At 39.0% G+C, this 18,105-nt stretch overlaps 2 protein-coding genes across 2 annotated transcripts in view; both read left to right on the top strand.

Annotated features, from left to right (window-relative positions):
• Positions 1-925: 925 nt before the first annotated feature.
• On the top strand, positions 926-11,093 carry men1 (multiple endocrine neoplasia I). Its single transcript, XM_036597730.1, has 11 exons — positions 926-1,111; positions 1,522-1,701; positions 2,437-2,912; positions 3,276-3,484; positions 3,705-3,833; positions 3,934-3,974; positions 4,263-4,350; positions 5,272-5,408; positions 7,539-7,674; positions 7,801-7,974; positions 9,784-11,093. Exons 3-11 carry the CDS (start codon positions 2,477-2,479, stop codon positions 10,294-10,296), a joined length of 1,863 nt encoding a protein of 620 aa, XP_036453623.1. The 5' UTR covers positions 926-1,111; positions 1,522-1,701; positions 2,437-2,476; the 3' UTR covers positions 10,297-11,093.
• A 660-nt stretch (positions 11,094-11,753) lies between these two features.
• map4k2 (mitogen-activated protein kinase kinase kinase kinase 2) overlaps positions 11,754-18,105 on the top strand; it is a 32,192-nt gene continuing 25,840 nt past the window's right edge. Inside the window, exons 1-2 of the mRNA XM_036596399.1 lie at positions 11,754-12,128; positions 17,144-17,201. Coding sequence (XP_036452292.1) covers positions 12,036-12,128; positions 17,144-17,201 — 151 coding nt within the window. The 5' untranslated portion in view covers positions 11,754-12,035. The remainder of the gene's footprint in view (positions 12,129-17,143; positions 17,202-18,105) is intronic.

The raw sequence follows: 18,105 nt of genomic DNA, 5'->3' as shown, positions 1-18,105 counted from the left end.
TATTACATAAAAACAAATAAATTGATTGACAAATGTCCCCTAGTCCACATTCAGTCTGTTTGATTATGTTTTATCTTGTCACGTGACACTGTTGATTAGATGTGTGGAAAATGAGAACTATTGACAGCCACCGTGGTCCAGAGACCACCTTTTCAATGGCTAAGGTATTTCTGAGTTTACCATTGTAGTATAAAACGTGTGGATTGCACTGCAGCGTGGCTGTAAGCAGCGCGCGCAGAAAAACAAGGGATTTTCTTCGTGTTGTTTGCTGCACTGTGATTATGTAATGCTGCATGTGTGTAGGAGCGGCTCTGTGTGGAGCTCGGAGTGTTTTTTTTTCTGCACAATAGCGCTCTCTGCTGGTCATTTTCGGATCCCCGCTTTCTTTCGCATAACCTTTCCTGTTTTCACTGAGACTTTTACAGCCTACGCTTTCTTACAGCTAATGTGTCCCCTTGTTGCAGTTTTTCAAGTAAAACGCGATAAGTTTTCAACACAACACAGGAAACTACACGATCAATAAAAATACAGTTATAAAAAATGTAAGAATACAAGTACTAAAATAATAAAAATACAAATAAAATTACATGCAATGAAATAACATAACAAATAAGACGATTAAAAAATACTAATAAAATAATCAGGAAGCTAAATTGGCAAAATCAGAAATTAATTCAGTCCAACATTCACTTAGCTGTTTATATGTTTATTTATTTATTAATTAAAACAATAAATCTAAAATTTGTTTTAGAGCTCTGCAAAAAAAACAAAAAACAAAAAAAACAAATAATAATAAAAAATAAAAAATGGCGCACCATTTCTGTGGTTAAAACTGAAAGATAACAGAGATGACCATTCAAGCAGAGCAGTTTACTGCCAAGCTGACTGTATATTTAATTGTTAGTTTTATTATTATTAGTGTAATTGTTTGATGTTGAGGTCATTTTGATGGTGTGTTACTGAGGGGAATTCCAGCACATCGTATCTTTAGTACCTGTCGAATGTTTTCTTGTTACAGATCGAAATCGTATCGTATTGTGGCAAAGCTTAATCTAAAATAGCCAATACAGTCCAAAGTGACAGAGTCCTGCGGGAATCCAGAGGCCACGAGGTATTTATGATTTTCTGTACTGTTAAACATAATTGTCTTGTGATCTCAAGATAACAAAAAGTTTTTTTTCCCCTGTGATCATGACTTAATTGTCTTGTGATCTAAAGATAAATCATGTTTTCTGGATATCATAGCTCATTTTTTGTGATCTCAAAATTGTCAAGATCAAGTTATCTTGAATTTTTTTTTATGTGCAGATCACAAGACAATTAAGTTGTGATCTCGAAAAACAACATTTGTTATCTTGAAATCACAAGACAATTAAGTAATGATCTCAAAACAACAGTTCAGAAATCATAGCTATCCCATGGCCTCCCTGGACTTCCGTAGGAGTCCGCCCCGATTCTACAGTACTACATTTCCCAAACTGCATTGTTTGCACAGGAATCACATCGCTCTTCCTTCCGCAGGCTGCTCGGTCCGAGTGATCTGCAGAAGGTACGGATGGGCTGAGCTGTGCTCTGTGAGGCGGAGCTCCTGTGTGAGGAGATCGTTTAGCGCTCTGATGTTTGTGCAGGGTAGAGTCCCTCTGCTGCGCGGCAAACGCGAGGAGCAAAACAAAAGCATGTGGACATAATCTTCCAACAAAGGTGTGTGTCTGATACAATTTTGACAGGAATACAAGCTAAAATAAGAATTATAAAGCTGATTAAATATTCCACCTTGTCATATTTACCTAATAGAGATAAGAATTGGCTAGTTAATGTTGAATTGTTGCCGTTGCTAGGTTAATGCATGTGCACAGAACACGAGAAAGCTAATCTGGTTAGCTAGGAGTCGGCTAACAGTTTCTAGATTATTCCCTATATCATCTAGTTTCGAAACTATGCCAGAATATCTGAAAACAGTGCTATAATCTACCTATAGTTTTGTGAGGTTTGCCTTTTGGTCAACTTTTGCTGAGATAGGATTGGATTAGCTAGTTAGCAAACTTGAACGCCAGACTAGTTTACACAGAATTTAATGTTAACGTTAGTCAGCAAAATTAGGTCAAGTGTTTGGGCAATATTGATCGTCTAAGAGGCCGTAAAAGCTGTAACATTTATTAACAGCTACTTGATAGGTAGGAATGTAGCCGGTGAACTCCGCCCTTTCCTCATCTTTATCAGTGGTCACTAATGAGGATCTAAATGTTGCTGGTTAAATCCAGTTAGTCTTGATGTTTTAGGTAACCTGCTTGGATGAGCATGTTCAGTTGTCACCTTCCACTGCTGGTCAGAGTCACTGCTGCTAAGATCATGCCATAATCATTTGAAAGTCAGACCTCCCAAGAATAAAACCAGGTGCAGTGTTCAAGTTAAACATGCTTTGTCTGTTTGCCTTAGGTTGTTACAGAAGTCCATTCCTGAACTTCAGTACCTGAACATGGGGCTCCGGTCAGCTCAGAAGAAGCACTTTCCCCTCAGAGGCATCGATGGAGTCGTGCAGCTCTTTGAGGCGGAGCTGGCGAACGCTGAGCCAGACTTGGCCCTCCTGTCTCTGGTCCTGGGCTTTGTGGAGCACTTTCTGGCTGTCAACCGGGTGGTACCCATTAATGTGCCAGGAGTGCGCTTTGAACCTCTAAAAGGAGACTGTCTCAACTCCTGCTTCCCCACTGTAGAGCTAGGATTAATATCTGCACTGCATGAACGCTTCACAGCACAGATCCGCGGTGCAGTGGACCTGTCTGTGTACCGCAAGCCTGCAGGTGGTTCAAGCCGGGAGCTGGTGAAGAAGGTCTCAGATGTAATCTGGAACAGCCTGAGCCGATCGTACTTTAAAGACAGAGCCCACATTCAGTCTCTCTTCAGTCTCATCACAGGTGGGGATTGTATAGTATGGAAAGAAAGCTCTCAGTGATGTGCAGTGTGAGAACACATGTAATCGTGTAAAAATCATATGCTTGGTCTTTGCTACTACATACTTACCACAGACTACAACTTAAATGAATTTCTTTTAATTGTGCACAGTCACTGTTCAGCCTTTCAGTGTAGTAATAAGGCCACTCATCAAATGAATCACAGGGACTTTTATGGTGTGTGAACAGCCTTTGATGTTTGAATTGATAGCCATTGCCACACAATGTTCTTAGCATGACTTTATTGAATATGACTTCTATCAAGCTAGTTATTGTATATTTGCACTAACAGTTGTATTCCTGATCTGTGTTTTTGTTTTTGCTCAGGCACAAAGTTGGACAGCTCTGGCGTGGCATTTGCAGTTGTAGCTGCATGTCAGGTTCTGGGACTAAAAGATGTTCACCTGGCACTGTCTGAGGACCACGCCTGGGTGATCTTCGGCAAAGGGGGTGAGGAGACAGCTGAGGTCACATGGCACGGCAAGGGCAATGAAGACAGGAGAGGCCAAACTGTCACTGCTGGAGTCAATGAGAGGGTGAGAGCATTAATTTATCCTTGTCTGAGACTTTTAGCTGGTTCTTGGGAAAAGGCATTTATTGAGTAATGTAAAATGTTATAAAATAAAATTTTAGTTAGCTAGGATCTTACTAGCTAACGAGTTAAGAGAAATTGTATGACAAGGAAAGCGCCACCTATTAATTTTATAATGAACTCTTTTGTCCCCATCTGTTCCTATTCTGTGTCTCTCTTTATAGAGCTGGCTGTATTTAAAAGGCTCTTACATGAAGTGCAACCGTAATATGGAGGTAGCGTTTATGGTTTGTGCCATCAACCCATCTTTAGATCTGCACACGGACAGTAGTGAGCTGCTGCAGCTTCAGCAGGTGACCTATTATTAGATGCTGGTTACTGGACAACAAGTGATATTTCTGAAGAACCCAAAGAGTACAGTTTGAGTTCTGAAAAACTTTTTTTCTGTTGCAGAGGCTGCTTTGGTTGCTGTATGAACGAGGAGACTTAGAGAGGTGCATCACATAAGTTCTTTATGCGAATGTAACCATTATGTCAGTACGTGTAGCAGGATTAGTCCATGATCATTTTTAAAGCCTACACTGAAAAAAAGCACTAGCTTAAATTGAAATTTCTACATTGGTTCTACATAAAATATGTCAACACAATTTTTTGTGTTTTGGAGTTTTTACTTGCAATGCAGAGCTTATGTACATATTTGCATTAAGTAAAGTTAGCAATATGTTTTATTTCTGTGTAGCAACGTCTGCTCAGTATATGCTCTTTTACCATTTGTCCTGCAGATATCCTATGGCAATGGGCACTCTTGCTGATCTTGAAGATCAAGAACCTATTTCTGGCAAGGCAGACCCACTCTCAATCCATCTCACGGTACCACTGCTTTGCTTCAGTCAAAAAGGCAATGAAACATGAAAACGTTGTGCATAGGGTTGCAACGATCACTGCAAAACCACAGTGGTGAAATGTATCACTGTGCAGTTTTCTGTTTTTTTCTAAATGAGCACACAGCTATATGAGGCACATTTAAAACAGAAATGTGTGCAGGGCACCCTTGTGTTACTCATTGTGGCCTTTTATACTGGCTGTGCACACAAAACCACACAAAGCATCCATTTAAAATTTTGTGTTTTTGGTGCCATGCCTCTAGAAGCTTGTTCAAAATATTCGTGCAATGTTTATCGTGACTGGTATGGGAAATCAAAAGCGTCATAGAAACATTCTGTTTCATTACTGTGCTGCATGGCTTCTGATGTATACATGTGGACATTATATATCCATTGATGCACTGTGTGCAATAGCCTAGCCGGTGTAACTACATTAGTATCATGCAGAAATGTACTTCCATTGTACACTCCTATTAGGTAATTTAGTTACCACTGTAACAGCCCCAGTGATGGTAAAAAAACAGTTTTAAAAATATTTCATTTATTCATTTATTTTTAAGCAAACCATAGCAAGTCAGCAGTCTTCCCACCTGTAAACATAACTGAACTTTTAAATGATGGGTGATGTTAGCTTATATGCCATTTATCGCACCAAACATAGATGAGATGGTTCTACAAATGCAGTTTTGTGGCCAAATTGAAGATGACACCATACTACAAGTTTTACTGAACTGTACATTATTGTGTTCTTTTATTCAACAAAGATTAAGACTTAACTCTGAGATTAAGATTTGTCGCTAAGGAGTTTTATATCAGAGTATTCATGATGCATGTCACCCCCTAGTGTCTCAGAATGAAACTTTTGTTCAGGCACTTATGCTGCATCTTTGTTTCATTGTGATTCAAGGCTGTGGAGTCTGCTAAGAAGTACTACAACAATGAGCACATCTATCCATTCATGTACCTGGCTGGATACCACTACAGGCACAGAAATGTGCGGGAAGCTTTAGGGGCCTGGGCCGAGGCTGCTTCTGTCATGCAAGAGTGAGTTCAGCTGTCGGCCTGTTTTTTTATTATATATATATATTTTGTTTACATACATACTAGTGAAGCTGTAACATGATAGATTTTTAGGGAATATTTTTTTATAGTCAAGGGTGATGTTAACTGTTTTTTTGTGACAGAAGGTGGCAGTGTTGGCCCTTTGCGTACCAGTGAAGTTTTTTACTGGTTGGAAAAGAAGATGATTGGTTTTTGGAGATTTCTGTTTTAAGGAACTGATTGTTATTACTATGGAGTATGAAAAAAAATTGTTATTTTGACCTCAGTACCATTATAGTGAGCCTAGGTGTTACTGGCTATGCTGTTGCATCCAGAACTTTTCTGTTCAGATATTTTCTGTCCTGTTTTTAGTACGCACAGGCAGCATTTCAACAAATTGTCACATCTTAAAAATAAATTTAAATTTGAGACAACAAAATTAAGTGAAATTTGAAGGTTAGACCCTGCATTAGCCATTCTATGTCCAGTGTAAAGTGTCATCCTCACCTTCAGTAAAGTTCAGTCCACCCTCAGACTGTGGAAGTCCCAGAGGACTGAACAACCTGCACCTTCCTTCCTAAACGTACGCAGCACAGACTGGATACGTATAAATAGTTCTATCTCCTGTCCTTATGTCCTGAAGGATATCTGCACCAAACACGCCCAAAACCGCCTGCTCCCTCCCAACCACTTCCCTTTGCTTCTCTTCCTGTTTCCTGTTCCTCCTGGACACAATCAGCTAGTGATCACCAATTCACACACTGTATACTGAATTTTTCTAGATGCCACAGTGTTTTGGTTCGGGCAGTTCAGATAAGCAAAGTAGTTCTCAGTCACAGGAACTCTGTGTTCTGCACATTTTTGTATTTTTCCTGAACCATCACACCAGTAAACTCATCGGTGTAGTCAGGTGTAGTAAAGTAGGGAGAACACAAAACTGTATGTGAGGCATTAGGACTTTGACTGTGAAATTTACCAAGAATCGGTGACAGAGAGCTCCTGAATGGTGCAGCTGTCTAAGCTTTGGCCCTCTCATTGGGAGTTTATCACCAGTGATGTCACAGTTTTCTGTGGCTGGGAGCCCAGGAGAGATTAATTGGCCTTATTCTCTCTATGTGGGTAGGGTGACCTTTCCCCCTTCCCATGTGTCCTTCATGCTGTAATGTCCATATTTTGTTTCTTGTCTATTGTTATTAAATGTATTAATCTTTTGAAATATGAGGCACATGCATATTCTGTGGGAAAAAAAAGTATTTGAATTCGAAAATCTCTGCAAAATCGGCAGGGCTCAGTGGTAAGTTTGTGCTTTATGACTGAAGTCTTGACGAAATGTTGTTCAGTAAATCAAACTGCGGGTCTAGTCAGAGAAGAAAGGCTCTTAAACTTTAGCTAACTTAATTCCCACAGTGCAGCGTGTTACCCTGTAATTTTACAGTGCTGCTGCCACCATCAGGTAAAAGGAAGAACTGCCGCGTACTTATTATTATATATTAGTTGTTATCATAGCGCTGCAGTCAAAAGAAAACGTCGTATCTCAGTTTTTTCAGTTTTTGACATAATTTGAAAATGATTAATGCCCTTTACATTGTTTGTAAATTTCATGATGAATAGACCAAAAGAAACGTACCAGAATGACTTGGAAAAAAGTCTGATTCCATTGACATACATTAAAAGTAAAGTAGGTTTTTTCTTTTTCCTGTGAAGTTATCATTTTGCAGATACGAGGTTTTCTTCCGACAACAGCAATATACTATAGTTATATATATATATATATATATATATATATATATATATATATATATATATATATATATATATATATAACTAATTATTCATTAATAACTTGGACTGCAGTTATTCATATGTTCAAGCATTTTGTAATAAAAGTTTAGACCTGCTGGTGGCTCCTGGCCATTTAAGGGCATAATAAATGTTTTCTGAAAGCTGAATATAATTTTTTTATTTTAATCCACCATCCACCACTGATGTTGTTGCACCCATTTTGTCAGAAGCATTGTTTGTAGTAATAACTTAAAAGTGTCTTCACACAGCATCTTTTGGGGAATAACTATATCTTTATCACCTTGCGAGTTAACATCCTTTGTTTATTCCTCATCTCCTGTTTGTTCTTAGTTACAACTACTGCCGTGAGGATGAGGAGATCTATAAGGAGTTTTTTGATATTGCTAATGATGTCATCCCGACCCTGCTGAAAGAGACTGCTGCTGCTGCTGAGAGTGGAGGAGAGGGTGCTGAGGGGACAGAAAAGGTAAATCCTAATACCTAGAGTTAAAGCCTTAATCAATTACATGTATTGATTACTGTGTACTGTGTACTGATGTACTGCATATTTTCTCTCCTTTTCAAACTATTTCCATTTGCCTCCTTTCTGTAGGACCAGCCGAGACAGGCTGCAGCTGTCTCTGCCCTCCACGACCCAGAATGCTTTGCGTACTTGTTGCGTTTCTATGATGGAATCTGTAAGTGGGAGGAGGGAAGTCCCACACCTGTGCTTCATGTAGGCTGGGCCACCTACCTCGTTCAGTCCCTCAGTCGATTTGAGGCGCAGGTAAACTCTTGGTCACTTACCTTTACAGTTTTGTTTATGTGAGAGTATTGCACAGAGCCCTTGATAGGTAACTTTAAAACAAAGAGTGAGAGGTATACTGATATAGAAGTGAATGTTGGTATGACATTGTTTCAGGCTATTGATTTGCCATACTGTAAGTGCAGTGATAAGCCCAAAACCGGTGAACCACAAACCTGCCCTTTCTCCCAAGACAGATTTAACACTGAAATTGACAGTTTAAATAACTCAGCAAGAAGACCAGGGCCCATGTTTACAAAGCTTCTCAGAGTAGAAGTGCTGGTCTAGCATCTGCTCCTGTCAGTAAAGTCATACTAAATAGGAGAAGAATCTGATCCTAGATCGGCACTGAGAAGCTTTGTGAATACAGGTCCTGAAGTCTTAACTGCATCTTTAAGTCCCACTTGCAGTCGAGCCCACATCAGTCAGCGTAGCCTTTTATACTGGCTGCATAAGTGAGTCTATTTTGCCACCTGCCTTATGGCACATGCAACTAGAAGAAGCTGGTATAAAAGCAAAACCATCATGGAAGCATTTATTTTGCAGATGTGTCGTGTTGCCATTGGTTCTTTTTTTCGTTTCTTCTTACAGTTGCTTCATAAAAAACAATGCAGCATCTCATTAAAGGATGCATCAGCCCTTAGAATCCATCCAGCAGGTGGGGTAGAGCAATAAACTTAGCAAATGTCACAGAATGGCTTTTATTAACTGCAGCAAACAGTAAAATGTTGTTTTAGAGACCAGCTAAATAGGTGCAAAATAGAACTGCGGATGAGTTTGTCAGTAGTAATTTAAAGTAAGCAGGAGAAGAGGCGACCAACTGGTACCGTTAAAGGGAACTGAAGCATCTACAAGAATGTATATTTTACCTTAAATAGACTTATAACAATGGATAATAATAAACAAATAAATATACAAAAAATAGTCAATCATTTATTTATGTATTTACTCATTTACATATTTATTTTGCTTATGGGTATGTCATTATTGTCCAACTATTGGGAAATATTGTATTATAAATTTTAGACTATATTGTCCACCCCTCTTTAAAAGTTTGCTGTTGTCTCTGTTGCAGTTTGCTGTATTATTGGTTTTATAGTCAAGAGGGAATCTTAATTTTTATTTGCTTCAATAGGCGTATAAAAAGGGACAATAATAAAAAAGGAAATAAAATATAAATGGTTTATCAGTCATTTATTTATGTATTTACTTACTGACTTACTTATTTTTGTGTATGGGAATATCACTGTTGTCCAACTAGAGGAAAATACTGTGATATAAATTTTAGTATATGTTGCCCACCTTTTATTAATAGTGCGCTTTTGTCTCTGTTTTGATTTACCGTATTATTTTCCTCTGTCACAGCCACACTGCTAAATAAGAAAATAAAAAAAATAGGCAAAAGTTCAAATTAGGAAAAACAAGGTCATAGGTGGTATGCTGTGTGTCCATGTGAGAAAGTTACCCCATACTTCCTTCATACCAAACAAATTTAGAGTAGACATGTTAAAGCTACTGGTAAGTTTAATTACAGCATATTAAAGGCAAAAAAAAATCAGCTCTTTATCTATAAATTATTCACTGTTTAGTAGGTCACCTTCACCTGTTGTTTTTCAAGTGTTCCAGTTAGTTATTACTTAAAATTTAAATAAAGTTGTCAAAAGAAGAAGGTAAACTCAATGTAGCTGTGCACAAAATAAAACAGAAAATATAGACGCTGTTGGACAGTGCTGCATCCCTTCAAAAGGGAACGCTTGATAAACCCACTCTTTTTGAATTTTCCCCACTCAGATAAGACAGAAAGTGACTATTATCACCAAAGAGGCAGAACCGCAGGATGATGACGATCAGTCCAGTGATGACCCGCGTGAGGGACGCAGGAGAGGCCCAAGGCGCGAGTCCAAACCCGAGGAACAAGGAGGGACCTCTCCACCAGCCTCGGCTGCACCCGCCGCTCCACCTGCCCAGCCTGCTCTGCCCAAAAAAGTGGGGGGAGAAGGAGGCCGTCGTCGGTCTTCGGCTGGAGGTCGAGGGAAAGAGACAGATGGAAAGAATGAACCATCTTCCCCAAGTCCCACGCCTTCCCCTACCCAGCCAGTGGCAGCAGCTAGTGGGCCGGTGGTGACCTTCCACAGTGAGAAGATGAAGGGGATGAAGGAGCTGCTCTCTGCGGCCAAGGTTAACTCCAGCGCCATCAAGCTGCAGCTCACCGCCCAGTCACAAGTTCAGATGAAAAGGCAGAAACCCACACCCTCCGGTGATTACACCCTGTCCTTCATGAAACGCCCCCGCAAGACTCTCTAGAATGTTCTTTATTGAAAGAACTGTTCTTTTCCTGCTTAGTTTCACCTTGAATCGACATCATTAGCTTACCTGCATTCGTGGGATATGATAATTTTGAAGATGAAGGTGGAAACTGTTGGTGGTTCACTGTGTGGTCCATCTTGTACCAGCACTGAAGATTGATGTGATTTATTGCTGTAAAGCAGGGTTCACCAGTTACAGTCCCTGAGGGCCACAACACTCTACAGTTCAGTGGTTCCAAGCTGTCACCTGCTTGATTCATCTGCTAATTGTTAAGTCACTCATGTGTTTTAATGGGAGAACACTTACTTGTCTTGTGACCCTTCAGGACTAGAGTTTAAAGTCCTGCTGTATGGTAAGAGATTCATTACGTTGCCTTACTTTTATATCTTTCCTTTTATGGTAATTGTATAAAATAAAGTTACCACACGCCAAAGTTTAGTGTTTAACATGCTATAAACACTTTTTTGAAAGAATGAAGTTGTTTCTCCAATAGCCTGCTTTCATAAAGCTTCAGACATAGAATTTACACTTTTCTACATGCCTTTTTCAGCCCAGTAGGACGTTTACAATAGCATGTACGGACAAGTAACACATGCTCTTCACTTTGCTCGCTTTCATTCCTTCCTGTTTGTTGCCATATTAGTGCGAAGCTTGTTTGCTTCATAGGTGGCCTTTAGTGTGTAAAATGGCAAGTGTCCTTTTTTGAGGGCCAGTATGCTTGTAGAATGCTCTTTACAACTTTGTCGATCAATGTTGAACTATCCCTGTTTTTAAAATAAAGTCCTGAAAACTTGTATTATGTGTTTATAGAATTCTTATTCAGTCGGCCTCGTATGAGATCAAATGTTAGTGTTGTTTATGGGCATGTAGTGCTTAGTGGTGAATGCTGACGTGCAATGACGTTCTCCTTCGTGCTTAATTCAACAATTCATTGAGTCATGAGTCTCCTTTTTTTTTCTCATCTCTATGGAGGATGTTCAATGAGTCTGATGTGACCCATTGGAGTCAGACAGTAATACACAAAGCCAACAAACAAGAGAGTCCACAGAGAGAACAGGCTGTTCTTATGTACACAGTGAAAAGTTACATGACTTTTGAGATTAAAAAAGTAAGGAACTGGCTTAACTTGAAATTAAGTTAACTTTAATGAGTCAACAAATGTAAAAATTATTCTTCTGTTAAATTAATATTACAAGTTGAATGAAGTCAAAATTTCAAGTTATGCAGTTACTTTTTTTATTTTTAACCCTGAATATATTTTTACTGTATTACTTTTTTTTTTTTCTTTTTGGATTATTTGGAGAATTTTCTATTATTCCCATCACTCATTTTCCTCATTTTGATTTTAATTATGTGTTTTCTAATCGTCGCCTTTAACATGCTCGTACAATGATTTCGTGCTCGATTCAGTTGGAGCTTGGGAATCGGTTGGACCGGTTTATTGAAAAGAACCGATTCAGAAGGAGCCGATTCGTTCACGAGTCGGACATCGCTGTTTGTCTTCAGCGCCTCAGTCCTGCTGTGGGGAGTTTGTCATATAAAGCTAACAGGGACGTGTGAGAGGAAAAACCCGCTCTTTCTCACTGGAGAGGCCCGTCAGGTGTTGGTTTTCGCTCAGATAAGTACTTAATTTGACTTTCTCTGTGGCTGAATGAGCTCCTCGGATGTGTTTCTGTGAGGCTCCGCTGTCATGCTGGTTTACTGAGGAGCAGTGAAGAGTCCGACTCCGTGACAGCATGAACACCATCGGAGTTTCTTTTCTGGACCCTCTGGATGACTATGAGATCATCCACAGGATCGGGAGCGGAACATACGGGGATGTGTTTAAGGTGAGAGGGGTGAAAGGTCGCTTTATAACCTGAACCTGCCGAAACGGGATGGAAAAAGATCCACCTGAGCGCGCGCTGACATGACCAGACCGAGCACACTCACCTACCTTCAGTTGTTACTTGTCGAGGAATTCTTGAGCGGTTTGTGTTCGCGCTGATTCACTATTCCGCTCGTCGTTTTAGCTTCTCCTTGGTATGTTTTAACGGAGGACTGTTGTCATGGTTTAGAGCGCTGAGATGGTCTTATTCATTCATTTAAGAAATCTGTTGTGTTTCCTTCACAGAGTTCTAAGCAGTGATTTCAGTCACCGTTTAGATTACGTAATAAATCTTTTTTAGGACCTAAAATATACCCCTGTGAGCACAGAGCTCCTCCTCTGTGGACTCCTAGGCTGCACTCTGATCTTACTCCTCGCTTACTGCCTCTGCTCTGACTCTGAGGAGCAGCGAATATTATTTGTATTAGTAATAGTTTTGTGTTTGTAATTTGTTCAAGCAGCCTATAAATATGTTCTCTAACCTCGCTGTCTAAACTTAAGGACTAAACGTCTAGAGGAATCAGTTCATATTGGCCAGCAGGGCCGTCACTGCTGATTGTCACTATTGATTATAAATAAAACTGAACGTAATTTAACAATAAGATGCTTTGTTAAAACATTGTCTTTAACTTTATCTTTCAGTTAAAAAATAAATCAAATGCAACAGAACATTACATTGAATGTTATGGATTCTGTTAACTCTAACCCTAAATCTACACTCTTAAAGAAGACGGTTCTTCAAGGGTTCCTTGATAAAGATGAAGGTTCTATATAGAACCATGAAAATTCAAAGAACCATTTGCAGTTGCTTAAAGCGTTCTTTGGATGGTGAAATGGTATTGAACCTTTTTGAAAAGAAAGGTTCTGCTACTGTTTCGATATCAAGCTTCTAACAATAGAAGAACCCTTTTTTGTGCTATGTAGAACCATATATAACACATTCTCCATCAATCTGAAGAACCCTTTGACCATGCAAAGAACCATTTAAGTATGAAATGGTTCTGTATAGAAGTCATAGATCTAAAAAGAACCATTGTGTTTATTAAATAACCCTTGAAGAACCGTCTTTTTTAAGTGTGCAAGTAAGTATGTGAGAATACAATACTTTTGCTAACCACTTACTATTAAAAACTTGGATGAAGTCAGTGGTGAAGAAAATGCAGGGAAGGCCTAAAAAGTCTTTGTGTTTGTCATAATGTACGAGGCCTGATAGCAGACATGCAGGTGTGACCTTCACATTCCATGAGTCTGAAACTAGAGGTATATCGATGCACATATATCTTCAGGTTCAATACAATTTTCCATTCTGAGATTCAATGTTTGATATTTTACAATATTAAAAACGTCTTGATTCTACAGAACTGTAATTATACGCTATACACGGCGTTTAGGTTAAGATCAATTTTATTTCAAAACCAAAAATGCAGTGCAAAGTAAAATGTTCTTATGCGAAATAAAGACCTTTCAGGCGGTTCAGGTTTTTGTATTGTTTAAAGATTTCTATGGTCTGCTTGTTGTTACTGTGGTCTGACACTACGCGTTCAGGATAACTATGTAACTGTTTCAATTTTAACAATTTTTTGAAAGTTTCACGTCTGAATTAACTGATTGATGAACTGATCATTGACAGCGGCTTCTAGACAAGTTGGTAAAAGAGAGGCCCTGTAGTGAGTGATGTATCAGTGACACAACACATTTCAATACTGTATTGAAATGATTACATCCTAAGAACACACATGTCTTTGTAGAGTCCCAAAGTGTCACAGTTATGCAGCCCTGCACAGCTGACTCTATCATAACGGAGTGGGCGAGCCAACAAGCCTTTGTTGCTTTTTACAATAGACAAAGCCGTCCTTTCGCACTCTGCTGGCTATCTCAGCTCAGAAATCTCAGAGTCAAAGATCTCTCAAAATCTGAAAATCCTTAAGAAACATGAATACTCAGCAGCTTTCCACATCAGCAGTTTGGAGAGATCCAGTTTGGATATTTTGGGGGGATTTTGGCCTAAGAAAAATTGCGGGACTGTTGATCAAAGTGTGAGTGATTTCCTGTCCAGGCCATTGTCCTGAGAGCACAGCGACGTTATTTCAGGTTGCACTGTGAAACTGTTAAGAGCCACTGCACTGACGCTTCGGTCATAGCAGGAAGTCCACTGGCATGCCAGGAAAAACAACAGGAAGACAGCTCAGCTAAGTTCCAGGTTTTGTGCAGGAATGGTTGGTTTTCTGTGTTTATCACTGACAGAAAGCAAACATGGACGCCATTTTTGCCAATAGCTGCATACGTTTAGCACTGTAGTCTCGAAAATAAAGGTTCCTAAAGGATTTTGGGCTTGGATGAATGGTTCTAAGAAAATCATTTAATTGCATAGGACTTTCACGTTATGTTAGGTGTAGTGTTGTAGACAAGACCACTAGAGATGAGTCAGGGTCAAGCAAAGGGGAAGAAATTAAATTCATTTTTAGTTCATTGTACATTAATTATCATTCACTTAACATGAAATATATTAATCCATAATAGTATAGTTCATGAGATATTTTGTAAAACAGAACATTAAATGTTTTGTTGCTGTGCAAAAAAAACCAAATATCTTCATTTTTGTATTTTCGTTTTTCCACATCATTTGATCACAGCAGCTGTCCTTTATGTTGTGTGAAGAATTCATGAGGGGACCAATAGAAATGCTCTGAAATTGCTTGAAATAGGATCTCTATACGTTAACTTGCATTAAAAAATTTTGTGTTCTCCTGTAAAGTTGTCATATTGGAGATTTTTTTGAGCAGTAACAATGCAGTCTAAAAATGTGATAATTATTATTATATTATAGGCTTAGTCCAACTTTGCATTGTAACCTTTAAAGCAAATAATGGTGAAGGTTGTTCTCTGTCCTTCTTCTCTAAAACTTATTCAGAATCACCACCTAAAGTCAACTGAATATAAACCAAACAACATACATCCATTTTAATTATTAAATGAAAACATAGTATTCCTTATGTTCTGATCTGCTCTCAGGGGAAGTTTGAATTTTAGAACCAATGAATATCAAAAAACAAACAAACAATAACCAGTTAATGACAATGAACACTGACAGATAATACCCTGTTAAGCCATCATGGAAAGATCAATGAAATCAACTGGCAGTGAACAGATTTTATTTAGACATGTAGAGAAAGGGTGCTTTATTCTGTTTGAAGGTTTTGTTGATATTTAATAATGAGAGAGAAAAGTTGCACTCAGATGTTCAAGGCAATTTCCACCTTACCATGATACAGAGACAAGTCCAAGACCATCAGTTTAGACTCTTGAAATCAAGACCAGACTCAAATACTACAACAGTAGATAAGTGTGTCCAGTCTTAATCGCAAAGGACCAGTGTGGCTGCAGGTTTTCATTCCAAACAAACTGCTGCTACACCAAAACCAAAATGTGTTAGCATACTTATGCATAACTCATTGTGGTAAATAATTTAAAATGCCTATTTGGCCCATTAAAGAGCAAATTATGTTGTTTATTTTGCAATTTTGGTTAAAATGTGCTAGTGTTTTTCATATGCTTATTTACTCCACATAGTGTGAGCTTCGGACTGAACACAGAAGACTAATAAAAATCAGCCAAAATATCGTCCCTCAGCCAACTTAACTGTAAAAATCAGAATCAGCACTAAAAATTCATGATCGGCTCCATTTCTCGCCATCCTACATAATTCTGCATTATTTCTGCAATTATGTACCAGGTAGGTCTGACACATGATCTAATTGGTTAAATAGTGTTTTACCTGTTTTTCTGCCCTGCCTGTATCGTTCTGCTGAGCACTGGTTGCTAAAAACATCAACGCTCACAAGATACCATCCATCCATCATCTAAACCGCTTATCCTTCTGGGTCGCAGTGGGGTGCTGGAGCCTATCCCAGCTGTCATTGGGCGGAAGGCAGGATACACCCTGGACAGGTCGCCAGTCCATCACAGGGCAGACAGACAGACATACACATTCACACACACTTAGGGGCAATTCAGCATGTCCAATTGGCCTGACTGCATGTTTTTGGACTGTGGGAGGAAACCGGAGTACCCGGGGGAAACCCACGCAGACACAGGGAGAACAGGCAAACTCCACACAGAAATGACCCTGGCCGCCCAGCCCGGGAATCGAACCCAGGCCATTCTTGCTGTGAGGCGACAGCGCTACCCACCGTGCCGCCCCTCACATGATACCACTCCTGGTTTAGTTTTTCTTTTGGTGGAAGAGACTGCCAAATCACAGCTGCTATGCTACGCCATATTAATTTTGCAGATCAGTTATTAATGAGCTGTGTCAGTGCTCCCTGATCAGGCCACAGCTTGACCTTTAACCTGCATGGCCAAGATTCCGCACCTCATTCCTCTAGCTACCAGTTTGCATTGTTTTCCACATAGCCACTGAATAATAAGTCTTGAATGTAATGAACCCAGGAATTTAAGGGGTTAACTGCTTTGAGATGCTGATTTATTATTCACTTATTAATATCGAAACATTAGTTCATATTCATTAGTTACTGTAAACTATTCACTAACCAGTGGTATTTAAATTATGTAGATAAGAAAGTGAAGGACAGAAGTATAGGCCATATTTAGGGCCTTGCACTTAAAGAGACTACAAAATGTTTATATATTCATTATAAACATATCACATTGAGGTACTGAAAGGTAAAATGAGTGGACTGAGTGCTGTATTTTCAGGCACTAGGACCAGACCTGAAGTGCAGGGTGACCTTTAGAAACACAACAGTGGAATGCAGCTGATATTGCATTATTTCTCATTAATCTAGCTGCCATGAAAAACTCTATTCCTGTCTCATTCCACCTCTTTACCAGAGTAAACACTATGTTGTAACACATACAGTAAGCCGTCAAAACATGATGTACTATAACTCTGATGAACACAGCATATGAGTAAAACCTCATTTTGTTTATTTAAATTTGAGTTTTGTTTTCTTCTAGGCAAGAAACATCAAAACTTCAGAGATGGCTGCTATTAAGATTGTTAAACTGGATCCTGGTAGGTGAACAATGTCAATTTAAAGTTGCACTATGTAAGATTTTTTGTTTAAATTACTTTTTGTAGCAGTACTGAGTCAGGAGGAAAAAACATGCTAAAATGTGCTGTGTGTACAGCTGTGAGTCTCTGTATAAAGCCTAAAATCATGATTGTTTTTTGGACCACATCATACATCTTTACATATAAACGTCACAGCTCAGTAAGAAGGTCTGATTTGAAAATACAAATGCAAAATTAACATTATACTGATGAAGACATGATAACAACAGTACATCATTCACTTACCTGCTCGGAAGACACGTCCGTCATCAAGTTTTGACTGGGTTGTCTTTGAATACTCTTTCAATGCACTCGGAATCATCAGATTCATCCAAAGCACAACCTATTTTACAAAGTGTACTTCTGCGCATTGCATGTAATTATACTTTTCCACCAGAGAGGTCTCCAAATCCCCGAATCTTACATAGTGCACCTTTAACAACCCCATTCTTGGACTAATTGCACATCAGTTGACTAGTTACTTTGTGTCATTGATACTGATGTATTCACACATGCACCCACAAGCACATTTATTCTTTTGCCAGTTTAAGGGTTTATTGAGCATTGGCAAAAATCCCATTCAGCCTTACAATAAATTGTAGCGCACAATTCAGTTTTTATCAAGTAAATGCATGTAAATTGCAAACTGGACTGCAAGAATGTTTGTTAAGACTCACTATATATAAAGCTAAGTTTCTGGTTTTTAATTTCCGTGCCATGGATAAACACATGCTGAAATAATGTTCACCATTAGAATAACACTGTTTAAACCTTTGATGCGGCTGCAATATGCACGCAGCCTGTGTTATGGTTACATTTGTTACCACCTCTGTCTCTTTAGTACTGAATTTTCATATCCTGTTTT

The sequence above is a fragment of the Colossoma macropomum genome, unplaced genomic scaffold (genome assembly GCF_904425465.1).
Source record: "Colossoma macropomum unplaced genomic scaffold, Colossoma_macropomum, whole genome shotgun sequence".
Classification (NCBI taxonomy): domain Eukaryota; kingdom Metazoa; phylum Chordata; class Actinopteri; order Characiformes; family Serrasalmidae; genus Colossoma; species Colossoma macropomum.
Note: the sequence above shows the minus strand (reverse complement) of the source record. Positions and strands in the feature narration are given on the sequence as shown.

Excerpts from the sequence above, each read along its gene's own strand:
- men1 (XM_036597730.1), top strand. The coding sequence starts at position 2,477 with ATGGGGCTCCGGTCAGCTCAGAAGAAGCACTTTCCCCTCAGAGGCATC. Across the intron at positions 7,675-7,800 it reads GTGCTGAGGGGACAGAAAAG|GACCAGCCGAGACAGGCTGC; the intron begins GTAAATCCTAAT and ends TCCTTTCTGTAG. Across the intron at positions 7,975-9,783 it reads TCAGTCGATTTGAGGCGCAG|ATAAGACAGAAAGTGACTAT; the intron begins GTAAACTCTTGG and ends TTCCCCACTCAG.